The sequence below is a fragment of the Paramacrobiotus metropolitanus genome, unplaced genomic scaffold (assembly GCF_019649055.1).
Source record: "Paramacrobiotus metropolitanus isolate TYO unplaced genomic scaffold, Prichtersi_v1.0 Parri_scaffold0000021, whole genome shotgun sequence".
Taxonomy (NCBI): domain Eukaryota; kingdom Metazoa; phylum Tardigrada; class Eutardigrada; order Parachela; family Macrobiotidae; genus Paramacrobiotus; species Paramacrobiotus metropolitanus.
In genome coordinates, this window is record NW_026570241.1 from 902854 (window position 1) to 922059 (window position 19206).

At 40.9% G+C, this 19206-nt stretch overlaps 5 protein-coding genes and 1 pseudogene across 6 annotated transcripts; 2 read left to right on the forward strand and 4 right to left on the reverse strand.

The window, feature by feature from the left end:
• Positions 1-209: 209 nt before the first annotated feature.
• LOC129586594 (major facilitator superfamily domain-containing protein 1-like) lies at positions 210-2508 on the reverse strand. Its single transcript, XM_055479917.1, has 5 exons — positions 2022-2508; positions 1767-1832; positions 1582-1703; positions 1210-1514; positions 210-968 (listed from the first exon to the last, which is right to left on the reverse strand). Exons 1-5 carry the CDS (start codon positions 2336-2338, stop codon positions 339-341), a joined length of 1440 nt encoding a protein of 479 aa, XP_055335892.1. The 5' UTR covers positions 2339-2508; the 3' UTR covers positions 210-338.
• A 909-nt stretch (positions 2509-3417) lies between these two features.
• Positions 3418-5708, reverse strand: LOC129586477 (major facilitator superfamily domain-containing protein 1-like; annotated as a pseudogene).
• A 1021-nt stretch (positions 5709-6729) lies between these two features.
• LOC129586539 (tetratricopeptide repeat protein 1-like) lies at positions 6730-8849 on the forward strand. The gene is made up of 4 exons (XM_055479823.1): positions 6730-6957; positions 7048-7279; positions 7959-8162; positions 8520-8849. The coding sequence occupies exons 1-4, from the start codon at positions 6862-6864 to the stop codon at positions 8651-8653; spliced, it is 666 nt and encodes a 221-aa protein (XP_055335798.1). The 5' UTR covers positions 6730-6861; the 3' UTR covers positions 8654-8849.
• Positions 8773-11837, reverse strand: LOC129586538 (elongator complex protein 5-like). Its single transcript, XM_055479822.1, has 7 exons — positions 11468-11837; positions 11063-11132; positions 10842-10919; positions 10240-10475; positions 9755-9951; positions 9350-9442; positions 8773-9062 (listed from the first exon to the last, which is right to left on the reverse strand). The coding sequence occupies exons 1-7, from the start codon at positions 11532-11534 to the stop codon at positions 8904-8906; spliced, it is 900 nt and encodes a 299-aa protein (XP_055335797.1). The 5' UTR covers positions 11535-11837; the 3' UTR covers positions 8773-8903.
• Positions 11838-12026: 189 nt separating this feature from the next.
• On the forward strand, positions 12027-14461 carry LOC129586446 (peptidyl-tRNA hydrolase ICT1, mitochondrial-like). 2 transcript variants are annotated; one of them, XM_055479705.1, is made up of 7 exons: positions 12027-12372; positions 12476-12536; positions 12880-13037; positions 13100-13151; positions 13236-13295; positions 13687-13939; positions 14250-14461. In XM_055479705.1, exons 1-7 carry the CDS (start codon positions 12181-12183, stop codon positions 14335-14337), a joined length of 864 nt encoding a protein of 287 aa, XP_055335680.1. In that variant the 5' UTR covers positions 12027-12180; the 3' UTR covers positions 14338-14461. The 2 variants fall into 2 exon arrangements, with proteins under 2 accessions (XP_055335680.1, XP_055335681.1); XM_055479706.1 differs by having other exon boundaries at positions 12895-13037.
• Positions 14342-19128, reverse strand: LOC129586445 (regulator of MON1-CCZ1 complex-like). Its single transcript, XM_055479704.1, has 5 exons — positions 18536-19128; positions 17639-17938; positions 16750-17092; positions 15579-16219; positions 14342-14924 (listed from the first exon to the last, which is right to left on the reverse strand). Exons 1-5 carry the CDS (start codon positions 18974-18976, stop codon positions 14607-14609), a joined length of 2043 nt encoding a protein of 680 aa, XP_055335679.1. The 5' UTR covers positions 18977-19128; the 3' UTR covers positions 14342-14606.
• Between the last annotated feature and the right edge of the window lie 78 nt (positions 19129-19206).

Below are 19206 nucleotides of genomic sequence, written 5' to 3' on the forward strand. Positions count from 1 at the left end.
ACCGGCTGCTGTTACAATATGAATACCAATGTGCTTAAGGTTTGTCAAGACTCAACACTCGTGCGCAAAAAAAGAAGGTAAATAAACTGTTGATTCTGGAAAAAACATCTGCTCATTAGCATTATGTACCAATGCTACTGTCCATATTTTAAATTTGTACTATACGTAATTAATTCAAAAACCTTAATGAGTCAATGGTATGAGGAGGCCTACCTCATGCAAAATTTCTGGTAGCAGCGCTGCATGAACGCCATAAGAAACACCGCATGAAGTATATAGCGAGTACCGGCCGTATGAACATGTATGGCGTATATAACAGTTTTCGAGTTTATTTCATGTTAATTTGTTTCCCCACCATATTGCAGCCCACTGCGCTGTACTTTTAACAGCGGTGCCGCCATCTCATCATCGACCGCCACGGAATTTCCTTCCGCGGCAGCCATAGACGGCACCACACCGGTTTTCTCCCGCAACTTCTTTCCACCCTTCATCCAATCGTAAACCACCAAAACGACAGCAAAAACAACCGCGGTTGCGGCAAATAAGGTTACCGTAATAAAAAAGTTTCGCCATCGCGCTTCGATCGTTAACGACGTATCATCCAGTATAAATCCACTAATCAGTAGCAAGAGACCGCTAGCCAACAGCTCGGATGCGATGCCCACGCCTAGTCCAATGACAACGTACGGCGGATACGTGACTAGAACAGCAATGTTGCTCCAGAAGCATGCAATGTCCAGAGCGTACGCTAGAGCCAAACAGCTCAGGCCGATTATCATCACCGCAGATACGGGTACTGGTGCGATGAGGAGAATCGCCAGCAGCATGAACAAAGTGGCCACGCAGGTCACCACGTCGCGATAACCGTAGCGGTCAATCAGCCAACCAAATAGCGGTGCAATCAGGCCAATATCTGGGATTATACCGACTGTGATCGCTGCTTTGGTTTCCGAGTAGTTGTACATTTCCTATCGAAGATGATAAAACAACTTAAAACAGGCAGTTAGCTGAAATGCGTTTAATTTATCAAGTACAGTATATAACAAATGCCCCGCTCTGAAGCCTAAGGACTGGAACTGCTTGCGGAAATTACTTGAAACTGTACAGTCTCTACTTCAAGAATGTTCGAAGTTCGGCTATAGTCGTAAACAATGTGCATGATACAGTACGCTAAACCGTCAAAACAGCCTAACTGAGTTTTCAACTTACAATGAAGAATTTGGTGCCATCGGCCAACATGGAATTCAGCGCTCCGTAAAAGAAGAATACAACTCCGCACATCAACCAGCAGCTGGTACCGAGATGTCCCAAGGTGTACAGATTGTAGGTAACCGCGGCAGAATCATCCAACACTTGGGCGTCCAGTCTCGCGGACGTGTAATTCTGATACACCCAACCCGACAAAACAGCAAAAATCGTCGCACCCTGGGTCAGAACCCATAGCACCCATAATGTATTCTGCAATCCCAGTGATTCCAACAGTGAACCCACGGAAGTAAAGGCAACTATTGATCCTATAATAATTTGCACAGTGTTATAGCATTTTGTTTTGCACCACGCTTGAGAGTCGGTTGAGCTAACCTATGCGTCCGCAACAAAAGTATATACTAAAGGACAGGGCCAGTTCTTTTCCGGAAAACCAATGAGACTTCACTTCGCCTGATACCACAAAGTTGCCATAAACTCCAATACACGCACTAAACCTAAAGTAACAGCAGCAATCGGAAAATCGTCCAAGGTTCGTATTTGCAGTCGTGCTGTCGTACCTGCCAATCAACATTATGGCAAACGCGGACTGGTTGGATAAGTACGGTCCAAGCGTAAATAATGTCCTGTTAAACGCATCACACTCACGAATCTTCTATTTTATTGTGCTAACAAAATACAAATTATTTGGTATCGGTAATTTTGGTTGCTTGTTTGGTGCAAATCACTAACTGGCAGTTTAAACTTTAAAGCACAAACACGAAAGCTTTGGTACAGTGCAGCATGACGATTTGCGACCGGATTTACGCACTTACGATCCGAATAATATGCACAATCCCGTCCAATAACTGGATACCCATACGCCAAAACGCGCAACAAAGAACCCCGTGAGTATGGATGTTATGCAACCCATCCAGAAACCGCTGACATAGATACCGTTAAACTGCGATGCAGTGAAATTGAGGCACGTAGTATCCATGCCATTATGACAATCTTCCACCGTGCCTTGCAGTCGACCGTTTAGCCCACTTAACTCATCCTGGAAAAGCGCCGTACTGAAGAAATGCAGACCATTGAAGATCAAGAACACCCATCGTTCTTTGCCGGCTCCGTCACCAATACGCCGATGCATATTAGCGGTTACAAAAGGGCCATGCTAAAATTTTTTTTTGCCTTTATTCTTGTAAGCAAATGGCAGCAAACAGAATTCAAGCGACACTGTTCACAACCTTTGGTGTGCCGGTAACGATGTCGGTGGTTAAACGATGTTCAGTGCAAAGAAACCGGCATGCACAGAAATATGAAGGCTTAGCACGACAAACGTTTTGTGTACGCTTTGTGCGTTTTATGTATTTTGTTCGTCTTTTTCTTCTTGAAGTTAAATAGCTTCGAGCGATATATTCAGAAAATACCCAGCTTTTACTGGGTCATACCGGTATGTGTTATATATGCAACAAACGACATATGTTATTTTACTCACGGTGAGTTGTGGTAGCTCGGTAATAAAATTAACCACAATAGGAATTAAAAAGATTCTAGTGGCCGCTGCGGCGCGAGCATTACCCTTGCAGAAAATGTACGCGCGTGTCTCGCCTTTGCCGCCTGCTGTCGCATCTAATATGAGAAGTTGTTTATAATTACGTCCTTCCGTCCTGCAGTCTAGTCTTTAGAGCATATAATTTTATCACGGCTAATGCAAAAAACAAACCTGACACAACACAAAGAAACTGAACACAGCAAATAACTGGGGAAAGGATCACCAGAAATTGATTAAAATACAATACTTACTGAGGCTACTCAAAACGTTTACCGGGCTTTTTATTAGTTAGGTAACTTTAAATAGGGTACCAGCCTGCACCTGCTACAGTGAAATGCAGAGGCCTCCCATAATATTATCCCCCCATAACGTTCAATGCATGCAGACTAAACTATATGGAAAAGACGAGCAATCACGCACCGCATCTTGCCGGCCGGCTAGGTTTTTTCGCAGCTAAATTTAATACTGCAGTATACTCGTATTAGGCATTTTTAAGTAGAATTAGGTTGGAAGAGTTGAACAGAAGCAAAAGTATATAACGCTGATCATACAGTCAGTCCACCAAGCTTTGTTTGATTTTATTCCGCCCACATTGGCTAACATCCGAAAGTTGCTACCAAAACATCTTTACAGCATGGAGTTCAAAGTTTTGGTTAGTAAAGTTCAGTACAACTTGCAGTAACTCCTGGTCATCCCAGAGGCCAATACGTATTTCATTATCTGCTTAGGCAGTATAAAATCTTCGCTCTATAAATAGCTGGCGAAAACTTTGGCAGCCTGCGCTTTCACAGATATCTGCTGAACGTCTGAAAGTTCCATCTTTATATTTTGATACTCGTGTCTGCGTTATACCACAGCGAAGTTCGCCGCTCTGTTAACAGCGGCGTCACCACTTCACCGGGAATCGGGACCGCATTTCCTTCCATGGCCACAACAGACGGCACCATCCCAGCTTTGTTCCGTAATCTCTGCCCTCCTTTTATCCAATCATATACCACCAGCGCCACAGCGAAGACAACCGCCACGGATGCAAATAAGGTCACCGTAATGAAGAAATTGCGCCATCGCGTTTCTTTCGTCACCGATGTGTCATCCAGTATAAACCCGTTAATCAGTAGCAAAAATCCGCTGGCCAACAGCTGGGACGCGATGCTGACACCCAGCCCAATGACAACGTACGGCGGATACGTAACCAGAACAGCAATGTTGCTCCAGAAGCAGGCAAGATCTAAAGCGTACGCTAGGGCCAAACAGCTCAATCCGGTTATCATGACCGCGGCAATGGGTACCGGCGCGATGAGGAGAAACGACAAAAACATGAATAAGGTGGAGGCCAATGTCACCACGTCCCGATGACCGTAGCGGTCAATCAACCAGCCGAACAACGGTGCAATCAGGCCGATATCCGGGATTATGCCGACAATAACGGCCGCTCTAGCTTCCGTATAATCATACATTTCCTAAAGAATTGCCACAAAGGTCATGGTCTTAAGAACCAAGAAAAATGCGCTGTCCTTTGATATCAGAGCAGGCGCATGGCGTTAATACAACGAAACGGTTGAAATAGCGCAAGAATTTTACCACATACAATGAAGAATTTGGTGCCATCCGCCAGCATTGAATTCAGCGCCCCGTAAAAGAAGAATATGACCCCGCACATCAACCAACAGCTGGTACCGAGATGCCCCAGAGTGTACAGATTATACGTTGCTGCGGCGGAATCATCCAGCACTTGGGCGTCTAGTCTTTCGGAAGTGTACTTTTTATACACCCATCCTGACAAAATTGCAAAGACTGTGGCACCCTGGGTCAGAACTCACAGCACCCATAGCGCATTCTGTAATCCTAAAGCTTCGAGCAGTGATCCCACAGATGCAAAGGTTACGATGGATCCTGCAGAAAGTTGCACATTCGTTCTTTTTTTTGCTCTTGAACACATTTGGACGGCACTGACCTATGCGTCCGCAGCAGTAAAAAAGGCTGAAAGACAATGCCAGTTCTTTTCCAGCAAACCAATGTGCTTTCACTTCGTTGGACACAACGGTGTTGCCATAAACCCCGATACAGGCGGTAAACCTGGAATACGGCGGCAAATTCGCGCAGGTGGGAGAAAGATATTGTTTACATAATTGTTACTAACATTTGAGCTGAACAATGTCTAGATCTTACCTGCCAATTAACATTATGGCAAACGCGGATTGGTTAGATGGAAAGTATGGTCCCAGTGTAAACAGTGTCCTGGTGGTATAAAAGTGCAGGACATTGTGATCAAAATGTATAAACAGAAGTTACAGAATACAGATAACCCAATTTCTGCGATTTTACTGCGATTTTACATACGAATGATACGAAAATGCACTCGTCAACCCAAAAATTTATTTGAGCAGTATTTTTTTAAAAAATGTGTTATGATTTTTGAAACATTTTGAAATAAGTTACAGACTCTGTACACAAATTGCTATCCAGCCTCACTTACGATCCAAATAATATGCTCAATCCAGTCCAATAACTGGCTGCCCATACGCCAAACCGGGCAGTAAAGAACCCGATGAGTATGCAGGTTATTGAGCCCATCCAGAAACCGCTGACATAGACACCGTTAAACTGTGATGCAGTGAAATTGAGACACGTAGTATCCACACCATTATGACAGTCTTCCACGGTGCCTTGTAGTCGACCGTTCAGTCCACTCAGCTGATCCTGGAAAACTGTTGTACTGAAGATTTGCAGACCGTTGAAGAGCAAAAACACCCATCGTTCTTTGCCGGCATCGTTACCAATTCTCGTATGCATGTTATTTTAATTTGGCTGTAATACATATGCTAACAAAATGTTCCGAATTTACAGGTTATGCCATTTTGAACTCATGTTTTGCTTTTAAATGAAACGAAAAACGTAAAACTCTGAAACGATGATGTTTCTGCTTTTGTAAGTTGTTTATGAATCGAGCCGGTTGCCGGTTTAACGTTTCTAGCATTTTGCTTATCGTTCACACTACAATGCGCGCTTGCACGGAAAACGACATCTCGGCACATGAAACCGTACTAGTAAATGGCACGTAAAGAGTTTTAAATTCTTCCGTCCTCGGAGGCAGTGCTTCCGGCATTACTGTACCGTGTGTTGTTGAAAAAAGTACATATGTAACTATTTTCATCGATACGAGTATGTATTGATCGTACGACTCTTACAGGTACCGATGTGAAACAGGTTCTGTATATTTTATCGTTCAAGACAGTGCGGCATCGTATGCGCATATTAAGCTATTATATATGTCAATTAAGTCTATCAGTTTTGGATGGCAAGACAGTGTTTTGTGTACGGACCTACGATGTCTCGTGTCCGGCTTGTCGATACCGCAGGTTATCAGGTAATTCCATTTCTAACGATTCATGTTTTTGTTTGGCATCTGTTTAATCTGTACTCGTATGGGTTATCCATTTTACTTACGTAAATAACTGATATAGCTGCCCTTATACAGTAAGTTTATTCATAATACAGTGCATACCAGTTTGTCGAAATGGGTAACTGAAGGACGAAAAATCACACGCTTGTCAAAGGTCGTGTGAATTCTGTTTGTGAGTTGAATTTGTGTGAGTACATACTACGAAACAAGGAGCAGCTGCAATAAAGTACAGTACGATTAGTGAATTATTATACGGATAATAATATTATTCATTATGGTAGTATGCCAAACTACAAAAATAATCTAAACTCTGTGCGCATTTAAAAATTAAGTAATGAAAATTAATACAAAGTACTACGTAGTACGCATTCTTTATTAATTAACCGTGCACTGTACCACTGTACACTGTGTACAGCAGTGCCGCTTTCCAGCGTTACATGTTACAAAGAATTAGCTGGTGCTTGCCACCTGGAGGCGGAGACATGCACGTTGAAATCAATCACCGTAGGTTCGAGCTTGTGATTTTGCATTTTGATTTTGCGGTTCTGTAAAGAAAAGTGGAAAGACAGTTTTAAATGTAAATACTGTATTTTCTTACAATCTAACAACGTAATTGTACAAAATACGATTTAAGAACCACATTTAATTTTCTTTGCGTTGTTTATATTCTATTTTCCCTTTCCTGTATTGATACGGTTTATTCATCTCATTAGCTATGGAGAACAGCCCCACCGAGGTGCCTCCATGTGATACAACGGAGAGTACAGCAACTGCAGAAATTCCCCACGAAACCGTGGAAGAACTTCCATACGTGAGTACAGAATACAGATAACAGTGATAACTGATACCAAAATCAATCTGGAAGACAGTTTTTCGTAATAATTTTCCTCGATCACTGCAGATTTCCTACGCCGAGTCGCTGGAACTGAAAACCCAGGGCAATCGTAAGTTTGGCGAAGAGGATTTCGACGGTGCTCTCCAGGATTATACTGTAGCTCTGCACATTTCCCCGTCTGAAACGGATTCCTCAGTGTCCAAACATAAATCAGTGTTGTTATCGAACCGAGCAGCCTGTTATATTAAGCTGCAGATCAAGAAGAACTACGACACGGCCATTGAAGACTGCACGAAAGGTACCAACCAGTGTCTTGGTGGGCTTTTTTGAAAATGGAAAATGCTCTACTGAGTACTGCTTTATCGTTAGCAGCTTTTAGCCATACAGTTAGGACCGTAGGACGTAGATTTTCTTTTTCATAGCTGGAAGCTGGAAAGCTAGCGTTCATTCTTAGGTTGAACGTTGGTTTTTTTGGTTTTTAAATTTTGAATTAACTGTTTTGTTTGTAAAGTACTCTCGAAAAGCTAACTGCTTGTTGGTTTGTAAATTTTGTGGTTTAAGGAAACCATCCAAAATTAAACTACTTTGAAATGAATATAATTCGATAAATTGTTTGGGAGAACCTGATAACAACATTAATATGTTAATGACATGTTACATGGCTGCTGTTAATTTTTAAGGTGAAGATAGGGCTCTCCGATTCGCACTGCAGCAATGTGGTTGTATTACTTTGTACGACTATTAGTGAAATGTTTTATGATTATTGAATCTCTGTACAGTCTAAATAGCCATTTTATAATAATTTCATTATTAAGGAATTGGTTTATTTATTGATTATTAAATATTAAGAATAAGTATTGTGCATATTTCTTCTTACGATTAATTGACTTTTTTCGCTGTTTGCAGTGCTTTTGCCTTTTACCGTATGTTAAGGTATTTTTTAAAGTTATGATCAACTGTCAAAATTGTTATTGCAGCATTGGAACATGATGCGGATAACATCAAAGCCTTGCTGCGACGCGCCAAACTGCAGGAGCTGACGGATAAACTGGACGAAGCGCTGGCGGATTATAAAACCTTAGCCGAGCGCGATCCCCGGCTGCCGGGTGTCATGGAGGCCTGTATGCGGTTGCCGCAGCAAATTGAGGAACGCAACGAGAAAATGAAAACAGAAATGTTCGGTAAGGAATTGGTTTTTTTCATATGATTCCGAGTGTCGCAGTTAATCGAGCAGGGTAGATCGTTATAGCGACAGCCGGTATTTTAATCAGAAGAATCCTGTTTTTGGCAAGATATGTCGGTCATTTGTCAGCCGATGCAGTGAGATCAATGCCGGCATAAATTGGACACAGATTACTACTATGTGTTAAAAATAATTTCTCATGGGTTATTACTACTAAAAGTAATTTTCGAGTGCAGCAGGACAAAATAAGCAGCGAATTGGCTTGGAAAATCAAAATTTTTGCTGTTAATTTAGATTTAGACTGCCACAGTGCTGGTGTATTTTAGAAAAATAATGATGTTCATGTTTTGTGTAGGAAAACTCAAGGATCTGGGCAACATGTTCCTGAAACCATTTGGCCTTTCCACGGAGAACTTCCGCATGGAACCGCAGGAATCCGGCGGATATTCCGTCAAATTTGAGCCGAATAAACCCAATCCTCGGCCGTGATTTCCATTTCCGCGGCTTGCAAACATCTCTTCTTGTATTTTTAGTCTTTGGTTCTGATGATAGCTCGTTCGGTGTTATTTGTTTTGTAATTATTATTACCAGAATACACTGTATAACATTTCAGATAAATTTTTATTTGTGATCACGATGTCTCGATTACAGCGGGAGAATAATAAAAATAAAGATTCGTGAAGTCTACAAAGTCGATAAAAGCATAAAAACAGACTACAAGCAATTCTGAAGCAGGTAATCACTCATCTGGATCCTCGTAATCAATATCGTCCGCCTCATCCGGTTCGTAATAAATAACGCCGGCGCCTTTGGTGTGTGGAAGAGGTACGGCACTGCGTGCTGCCCGTTGTTCCTCGGTCAGGCGGAGATTGAAGGGAATGTTGGCCGTAGGATCCGGCTAGAAACAGCGCACACTTTAAACATTCCCGACCGACATGACATTAAAAAAATTGAAAATCCATAATTTATCTGATTCGTATCTGAGAAACTTATATCCGTTTGTGGGCAACCTGTTTTCTTAAGCTACAAATATTACACTACGTTCAATACAACATCATACAGCACATAGTTCGGTAACTGCAACTGCCAAAATTATCAGCACAGTAGTACCACTGTATTAATAGTTGAAAAACATTGAAACAAAACAGAACGATGAATTCATTTTAATTACTACTCAAATTTAACCTCAACACGCGGCGCTTCTGCCACGACCGGTCGGGAAAGATCCGCTTTCTCAAACCGAGGAATCCATTCAGAATTGACAATAATCTTTTCAGCCTAAAAATTAATGCTAATTAAGCAGGATAATCCTCTGAGCACAGTGTCACACAAATGCCACATATTCGTAAAAAGCTAACGAAATGCGATTGAAATCGTTTGGGGGCTGTATCAGCTGCTAAAAAACAAAAATGATAAAATCCAATAATATACCTGTCAGCCCTTAAAACAAGGCTAAAAATTTCATAAATAAAAGTAAATATTAAAATCGGCGTCCTAAAAATGCCGTTACGACAACAAATCGCGGTAGAAAATAACCTGTATTCCATTCCAGCACACTTTACAATACAGATAAAGTAAACACCGCATTACCTTTCTAAGAACGGAGGCCTGCTGCGACTTGGACGTGATGGTGCAGAGAAATTCCTTTTCATGACGGGGCGTCTGTGTCGCGGATGCAACGGAAATACTGGATGTAGAGATCACTTTGAGAGCTTTTTCCGAGTACTCATCAAAAATATCTGAATGATGGAGAACAGCCACACTACTGGTCACGGGGCGTCCAAGTTCTACAAATCGTGTGAAACCACAGAATCCATTTATACAAACAATCAAGGAAAGAGAAATACGTTTTCCGGATAATAAAAACGTCCTTCCACGAAAAATACTGGTTAAATAGATAATGATCCATAAATCAACCATACGCAAGATTATGATGCAAATTTACAGTAATGTTGGCAAAAAAATTCAAAAAGTAGTGAAAACTTTAAAATAATACAAATCAAATTTTGCGAATGGAAAAACCCAGCTAAATATCAACAATTTATTAAGTCGTAACAAACTGCGTGGTAATTCACCTTCGCTGAGTTTGTCGGAAATGCCCACCAACAACAAGCACAGCTCGTTGGCGGGAATCGTCAGCAGCAGCAGTGTGGATGCATCGAAAACCAGCACGTGCTCATTGCACGAGGATGCGGAGCATGCGGGGTTTTTTAATGTGGTCTGCACGGCGTTGATGACGGTCTGCGCTTCCAGCAGTCGGCTGGGATCATTCCATCCGAATGCATCATACCAGAAGTCGTAGAAATGAATACTGAAATCCATACACGACTCCTCTTCAATGGAAATTTCAAACACATCAATGGTTCTCGCAACAGCTAAAGCAGTAACTACGCAAAAATTATATTCCATAAAAATTACGTTTCAAGCATAATAAAGCGCTGGCTAAGGCTTGTATCCGTGATCTGACGCAGCCAAACCGCCCGCAAGAAAATTAAGAAACCCAATCTTAAGTTTATGACAGAAGTCTCACATACAAATTCAATAATAACAATAATAACGTAATTTAACTAATGTAATAATTAATTTAAATTAAATTAATAGTAACAGTAACAAGGAGAATGATTTCAAAAAGTGATCAAAATTCAAAAACGAAAAACCAATAAAAAAATATGCTCACCGATTTGCCAGCTTGTCTTCTAATCGTGTCTTCCAGAAGCGTGGTTTGCGCTCAAAGCAGAGAAAATGGACAAACGCGCTGTAAAAATCAAAACCAGTCGATCAAGTCATGGAAATGAAAACGGAACAGACCCGAAAACTCTGCACAGCAATTCCCCCAGCAAGCAGCTGGAGAAATTAAGAGTCAAAGACGGATAAACCTGCAATCTATGCGATGCATACCGTGGAGAAACAGCGGCGCGATGCACCACGAATGCCGTCAGGAGATCCACCGCAGTCTGCTGCTTGCTATCTGTAAAGCGTATGAACGATTTGCGATCATGGGCTGATCAGTAGTCGGTGGTTAAGAATAAGCACTACTTCAAGTACTGGTTCTGGTACTTAAAGAATTTCATCAGTCATCATTATCAGCTAATACGGCGCACCACTTGTCCCTTCTGCCTACATTGACTCCGCATTCACTGTCACACTAATACTATGATAATAAGATCATATGGTCACAGACAAACTAATGGAAAAGTTTACCGTAAACTGAGTAAGGTGTTTACTGTTTACTACGAGTAGACGAAAGAAGTCAAAGAACTGGTCACAACATGCAGGAATTCACTCAGCACAGGGATTACTTACCGAAGAAAGTTATGATAGCAGATGATTTGGACGACTCGAATGCCTCCTTCGCCAAGAGCAGTTCCATTTTTATCGCGGATAAAAAAGCACCGGAGAGTTGGGTCGTCAAGAGACTCAAGACTCCAGAGACTCAAAGTTCAAGACTTCTACTATCAGCGACGCACATCAACGATTTCAATTTGCAGGGATGTAAACTCCCAATCCGAACCAACCATCTGTGGAATGAACGTAAAACCAATGCAAACCCTGAAGATAGTGACCACAATCCTTACAGTTAGGGATAAAAATAAAATTGTTAAACAGTAAACTGTAAAAGTGTAATACTCATAAAATGATAAAACAGCGACACAAGCTGAAGCAAACGTTTTCGAAAACAACACTACAACAGCTGTTCGAAGTTTCATGTTTTTATTGCTTCCAACCGAGCGTAGCGTTGCGAACTGGTCCCTTCTTCCGTCGCTCAGTGCGACGACTGAAGGCGTAAGCCTCGGCGCGCTACGCTTCCGTCTGCGACTTCCTGCACGAGCTTTCATGAGTTTCATCATGAAACTTTCATGGTTCATTTTTCCAGAGATTTTTCAGTTTTCCTGATTTTGTTTTGACTGTATTCAACAACGGCAGCTATGATTTACCGCTCTTAGTTTGCACTTTTCACTGATAGTCGTTCATATTTGATATTTTTTTGATCGGATTATACCTGACACGCAGCAGCGATGAACAGCATGCGCTCCCGCTGCTCCTCGGCGCTGCTGTTGGCCTCCCCGTCGTCACCTCTGAAGGCCTTCGTGCGAACATATGAGACCTACGTAATGTGGCGCAAGACCGGATGGCTCAAATGGCATCCCTACAAAACGGTGGACTGGGACCGGATCACGCCGGACTGTCGGACCAAACAGGAAAAATTGGTACGAAAATTTTGAGGCCGTGCTTTTCTGTTGTGCACGACTGCACGAGCAGTCGGAGATCGCCAGCCAATGCTTGACGTCTCTTGTCGTCTCTGATCAATAGAACCCCCAGATTTTAACCGAGGAGGATATGCGTGCCACAGGAAAGCCTTTCGTACCAATTGGTAGGAATATTTACCTGTTCAAGATTCTTTCGAAATTTCGAAAAAAAATATAATTAATGCTGAAGCAGCAGATTGGGTTGTGACTTGTACTCATGGGACTCTGGTAACTTCCTAAAAAATAATGTTAAAAAAAATTAGAAAAATTCTGAAAAAATAATAATTACAAAATTGATAAATAATAAATTTATAGAATAAAAATAATATGAATGAATATAAAGAAATAAAATGGATTAGTTTTCGTTAATAATTTAACGGAGCAGCTATTACTGCTAATTTTGTGAAATAAAAATTGTGCTGATACTGATGATGCGAGAAATATTCAGTAATTCGGTGGGTTTCTCAGTTGGAAGTGTTGCAGATCAGTCAACAATAAAAATCTCCCAACTAGTCGCCATGCAAGGACTGGAAGCGAACAGCGGAGTGCGTTACGCCAGTGCTGATAATTTACAGAAGCTGTATCCGGGTGTTGCGTACAACTTCAGTTCGGATGCCGATGACGACGTGCGTTTGATTAACCGTTGTTATTTCAGTTAGCAATGGTACATATTGCAGTTTTGTTGTAGATGAAGAATTCGGCGGCCAAATCCGATAAATTCCATGGTTATATTCCGATAGGTGCGTGTAGCTGATGCTTCCTGCATTGAAGACAATATGCATTCTAATAATATTAATTTTTTATTATTTGTTTTCCATTTTCAGATCACTTGAAAATCACTGTGTCAAGGAGTTCCGGTGCTGGTGGACAGAATGTTAATAAAGGTATGCACTAATATGCAGTCGAAAAAATACTACTCGTACTTATTTTGCTGATTGTAAGCTTATTTTGTGTTTGTCAGAGTTGCTATAATTTTCATCGGAATTGCTTGTTTATGGCGTAGTGTTACAATAAATGTCGAAATTCTATATTTATGCTTTATTTATTTTTCTGTATTTATTCTGTAACAGATACTGTACTTCTTATTTTCGTATGAAGAAGTGTTAATTCTTTATTTTTGAAAAATACCGTGTTATAGTTTCCGCTTGTCGATCCGTGTCGTATATCGGTTTTTTGTTTACTTTTAAATTATAATTCAGCTTATGATAAATATATTAATTTGGTGAACTTTTTATTATCCGGTATTATTAATTTGTTGTGGATGGCTCGCTTTAGTGAATACCAAAGTGGAAGTGCGATTTAAAGTGGACGATGCCTGGTGGATCCCCGCCAAACTCAGAGATCTGTTGAAGGAGAAGGAGAAAACGCGAATTACCAAAGAGGGATATTTCTACATTCATTCGGAGAAGACACGGAAGCAGTCGTACAATTTGGCTGACTGCTTGGATAAGATCCGTTTTCTGCTTCGCGAACTGGAGACCCCACCGAAAGTGCCCCGCGAAGAGGATCCTCAGATTGTCCAGGCTAGGTACAGTTTTATAGGATTCTGTCATATGTTGATGAAATTTTATGACAAACAGGTTTTAATTTAAGGAGTTTTATTGTGACATTTAAGGAGTTGATAAGTGAGTGGTTGGAAATCTGAAACAGACGAAGCGTTATTAGTTTAAAGATATTCTTCATTGTGTCATAACGTAGTGCGATGGCAAGCTGGCAGCATGCATTTCCTCATTGTCGGTGTGTAATAACGTCTGCCGTTGTGTTTAATTTCGCTTCCAGTGCCCAATGTGAAAGATTAAGCAGGTATTGTTTGGAATTTCACCAAGTTTTTTTTCCAGGATGAGGCGAGCGGCATCGGAAAGATTACGAGAGAAACGCGATCAAACTATGAAAAAACATTCCAGGCGGATGGATTTTGCTGCATAGCGATGTTTAAACTTTAATGTTTCCTGTGTACAGCGTTATCGTTTGGGACTGTTATCTCTTTATTTTTCATATGAAAGACCATAGTTATGACGAATGGAAAAACTTGAATAAAACAAAACAGGGACACCTCTCGGCAAACACAATTTAAAACTGGAAGTCATACTATGCATAGAAATCTAAAACCCTATAAATTATAAAAAGAATCTAAAAAAATTAAAGTAAAACATCCAAAACGAAAAAAAGTTGAAAAATCAGTAAACACAGAGAAATTAAAACACCACATCACGCCTGTCGGCAACATCTTCGGGAAACATGGTCTCAAATTGAAAAACAATATCATCACAGAGTTCCTCCGATAGGAATTTGGAGCTGCCGCGGAGGCGATTGTTGCGCATTTGAAAATACCGAAAAACGGAATAAAAGAGCATTCGATCACCGGAAGTCAGAGCGGGTTCCAGGAATTTACGCGGCGTCAGGTACGCTTCGTGCTGCACCACGCCGGCCGCCTGGAGAAGGCGCATGGCGGCAAAGATCTCGTTTTTAGCCAAAAGGATCTCCACTTGTTCCTCCACCGAACTTCCCAATCTCTGCAAGGCAAACTTCTTTTTTTCAAAATCCGCCAATCGAAAAAGGAGTTTTCTACTTGAAAACAATCCAAACATAAAAAAAAGCAATTAAATTCATAATAATTCAGTGCGCACAAGTTGTACATAAGTCAGTTGTTATCACGTTATATCGCGCACGGCATTTGCGTAAAATGGTGGTTGGCAAACAGCATTTATACTACGCTAATCATTCCATACCGACTGAACAGCAAGCTCCGATTCAAATAACACAAATGTCATGTTCTTTTCTAACACAAAATGCTTTCCGCAGTAAATACTGGATAAGAAAACTAATACAAGTAATTTATCCTTAAGTCCAGAAGAACGTTAATTCCATTTAGGTAGGGAATGATTTTTATTTACTGCTTTAATTTACTGTTTCTGCGTGTTGTTTTGATTTTACGCTGTTTATTCGTACACGTCTTGGGAAATCCGTGTTATTACAAGCAAAAATTTTAAAAACAACAGAATAAAAGTAAAGCTATTAAAATAAAACAAAAATAATGAAAACAACGCTCGTAACTAATAAATAAAATAAACTAACAATAAAACTAATAAATAAAAAATACATAGCTAATACATAATATCTAATAATACAACTAACAAAAAAATTAAAATCGGTACAATAAACCTAACCTTGAGCATATCAAGCACCATCTGCACCGCCGGCGGAAACATATTCTCCAGCGAGAGCAGCAGACACGCAAACGGCTTGGAATCACAGAACACCCCGTTCTCCACACAGTGGCGCAGCAGATGGAACATTTTAAACTGCACCATCGTATTAACGATCAGCTCCTGCACGTAATACTGCGGCTCCATCCCCACGGCTAGCAACGAGCGCAAATACTCCACCAGCACCGCCACAATGTTTCGATGCGGCAGTTCCAGCGACGCCGACAACGGCAGCAACAGGAAGCGGAACACCTCCACCTGCTCCAGATGCACCGAGCGCCGTTGCACTTCATCGCCGGGTTTGGTGGTGGAAAACTGTTTGAGTTTCTGGTTGAGCAGCTCGAAGGATTTAACGCAGGCGGGAAAGTCCGGGGGATTGTGGAGGTAAGCGGCCAGGTGTTTGATGAGGACGGATTTGGCGTCGTGGTCCCGGAGGAGCAAGAATTCGATGCGTTTGACGCGGTCGGCGATCAGACAGGCCAGGCTGTCGGTTTTCAGCTCCAGCTGCCATAAACAGCCCAGTTTGGCGTCGACGATGATGCTTGGGAGGAAAACCGCCCAGTTGGAGGAGTACAACTCGTAGGGAATGGATACAATGTTCACTGCCAGCGAAAAACAAAATAAATAGTAAGAAAACGCGAGTATCCAGTCAAGAAATTATTAATCATTCTATTAGCTGAAACACTATCGATTTTTGACAATTTGAATGGATGTACATAAGCATGCCAAATCCAATGCCATGTGGAGAATGCCACAGCACTACGATTACAACTCCATAACGAAGCACGTTCTTTTTATCGTACTAATACCACCTCAACATATGTTCAAGTTTTAAAGAGTATTGGCCAATTTTACATTTCGATAAGAACAAAATTCTTTTGTTATCAACTATCTAACAACCTTTTGCGTTTTCTTCATAAAATAGCGGGTTGAAACATTAAAAATTCACCTTTCAATAAGCAAACGAAGGAAGTTTTCCGGAAACATTAAAAACATTGGGCATCGACGAATTTTTTCATTTTGAATTGCTCTATATTATCAAAATTTTTATCACGAAAGTTGTAATTTTTTATTGCACAAACGCAGTGAAGTTTTATAAAAATATTCAGCTATAACAGCGAACAATCCTTACGTTTAATATGGTACGGCTCGATGGAATACGAAGAAACCGGAAAATGGTATTTCACGGAATCCCCACGTGTATTCAATTTCAGATCGAAGATCTTGGACATTTTGGACTGTTGATGGTGGACCACAATGAGATTGTCCAGAACGTTGACAGCGAATCGTCCGTTGCATTCCAACAACAGAATGTCGGTGATGCGCACCGATCCGTCGTTTTTCACTTGATACATGACCACTTCCGCTCCGGCATTCAACTTCGATACTTGCTTGATCACCAGGACGTAAAGTAATCCGTATACCGGAGCCAATACCACGTCGCGTTCCAGGAGCTTATTCGGCTGCATGTGATTCTAGTAATCATAAAAAAACCCAATAAAATCGCAACATTATTTACGCTTTCGTGGTCACATACAATTATAAGGAAAACCAAATACAGGTAAAATATCTCCGCGCAGGAACTGCGCAAATTGGATTTGCACCGCAAACTGTTCCATCGGCTTACATTTTACAAAATTCTAAGATTTTTCCGATCCTCTATCTACAAAAACCCTGAGAAGAATCATGAATCGAAACAACATTAAAAAGTATTCCAATTAAGCACAAACAAATCATATACAGCAAATTTGTGAAATTCGGTATGACGATTTAGTCGAACAGTGTGTCATTTCTGTGTGATGTGCCACTTCTCTACATAAAATCATAGCAAAAGCAAATCAGCGTGCCATGCTTCGAGTTCAGCGGTGCTTCGAAAAATTAAAGAAAACAAGGAGTAATCAGATGAAATTGTTACTTAATAAAACACTGTTTAACACTACCAACGAACGTAAAAAAATTATCAAAACATAATTCTACTGTGATTTCATTGAAATCACAGCGTATTATGCCGTGGATTTTACCTGCACTGCATGCTGCGCGCCGATATCGATCTCGAATTTGTTGAATCGTTGATAATTGCCCGGATTACGAAGGAGGAAGACATGGAGAATATTGCATGCAGGTCCACTGGACAATAATAAATAGGGTGGCATGTACAGGAACCAGTTGACGCTGACGCTGTAATTCTTCAAACTGCGCAGGCTTTTCTTTTCCGGCCGAATAGCGTAGCTCTCCAAGCCCTGCGTGTCCGTTATCAGTACGATCTCCGATGCTGACACCCAGCAGAATCCGAGGATTTTTGCGGAACGCGCGCGACATACCTACAAAATTTATTCAGGTGTTCTATTTTGCAGCCCTTAGCACTCCTATCTCGATGCATCCACGAAGTATACAAAGCAGAACGTTGTAATTTGTAAACTATCCAAATCTGATTACTTCTCGTTGAAGTAAACTGTTAAAATCTATCTTCTGAAAATTATTAATTTTAAAATTGATAATCAGTTAATTTTAAAATTGATGAGCACAAAAATCGCAAATGAATTTTCAAATTTAAAAAAATTAAACACACTTGTGAAAATTGCGCTAAAAATAATCAACAAGATCGATTCCGAAGGCAAACAAAGGAGTAACATCTATTTTTTGAAAATCTAAAAAATAACAGTTCAATTAAGTAATAAATAAAGTGTTACTACTAAATAGCAAAATGAGAGAAAACAGCAAAAGCCGATTACTTATAAATCAAAAAAGCAAATACTCGTACAAACTGCAAATGTACAGTAAAAATATAAATATTTATTAAAATTACTCTAAAAATACAGAATGTCCCAAATTGGCAAACAAACTTAGAGATTTCTGTTACCTGTTTTTAAAATTTAACTGACAACATCGAGCAACAACAGAGAACATTTAAAACGTACCTGAGAATACTCAACCAAGTCGATCTGCCTGTTTTCCGAAAAATTCAGAAACTCCACCGATTTATTCGACCGCTGCACAGCCAGCACCCGGAAATCCGGAGAGAATTTTATGGACAGTATGGTGCCCTTATTCTCGATGGCGAATTCAAAATTGCGACTGGCAATGGGACTGTGCACGCGGACACCCGCGCTGCCGTTATCGCGCACCACAAAAATCTGACACTGAATGTCATCGAAGAACACCGATGTCCCCTTCGTCACCGGATCAAAATGCACGAATTTGGCGGATAATCGCAGGAAATAGTCGGAGTTGGCGGTGGATGCTGGAGGAGTGGGGGACAGGGAAGACGCGGTGGAGGGAGAGGAATCAACAGCGGATGTGGTTGGCATCGGAGAACTGCTCGCAGAGCGGAAGGCCATTCCGCGCGATGGCGATGTCATAATTACAGAACAGTAGCACCGATCGTTCTTCCTCCTGTGGAAGACGCCTTTAGAAAGCCATGCTAATGATTGTACATGTGAAAAATTGCCAACAAGATTGCAATGTGATTAAAATCATCAAATCAACTCAAGAATAACGAGTTTTTATTTGAAGCTTGAAATACGGTAACTGACATCCACTATCCAGGGTGTTGCAGCTAATGGCACGCCAGTCGTAAGTTGTCACTGCC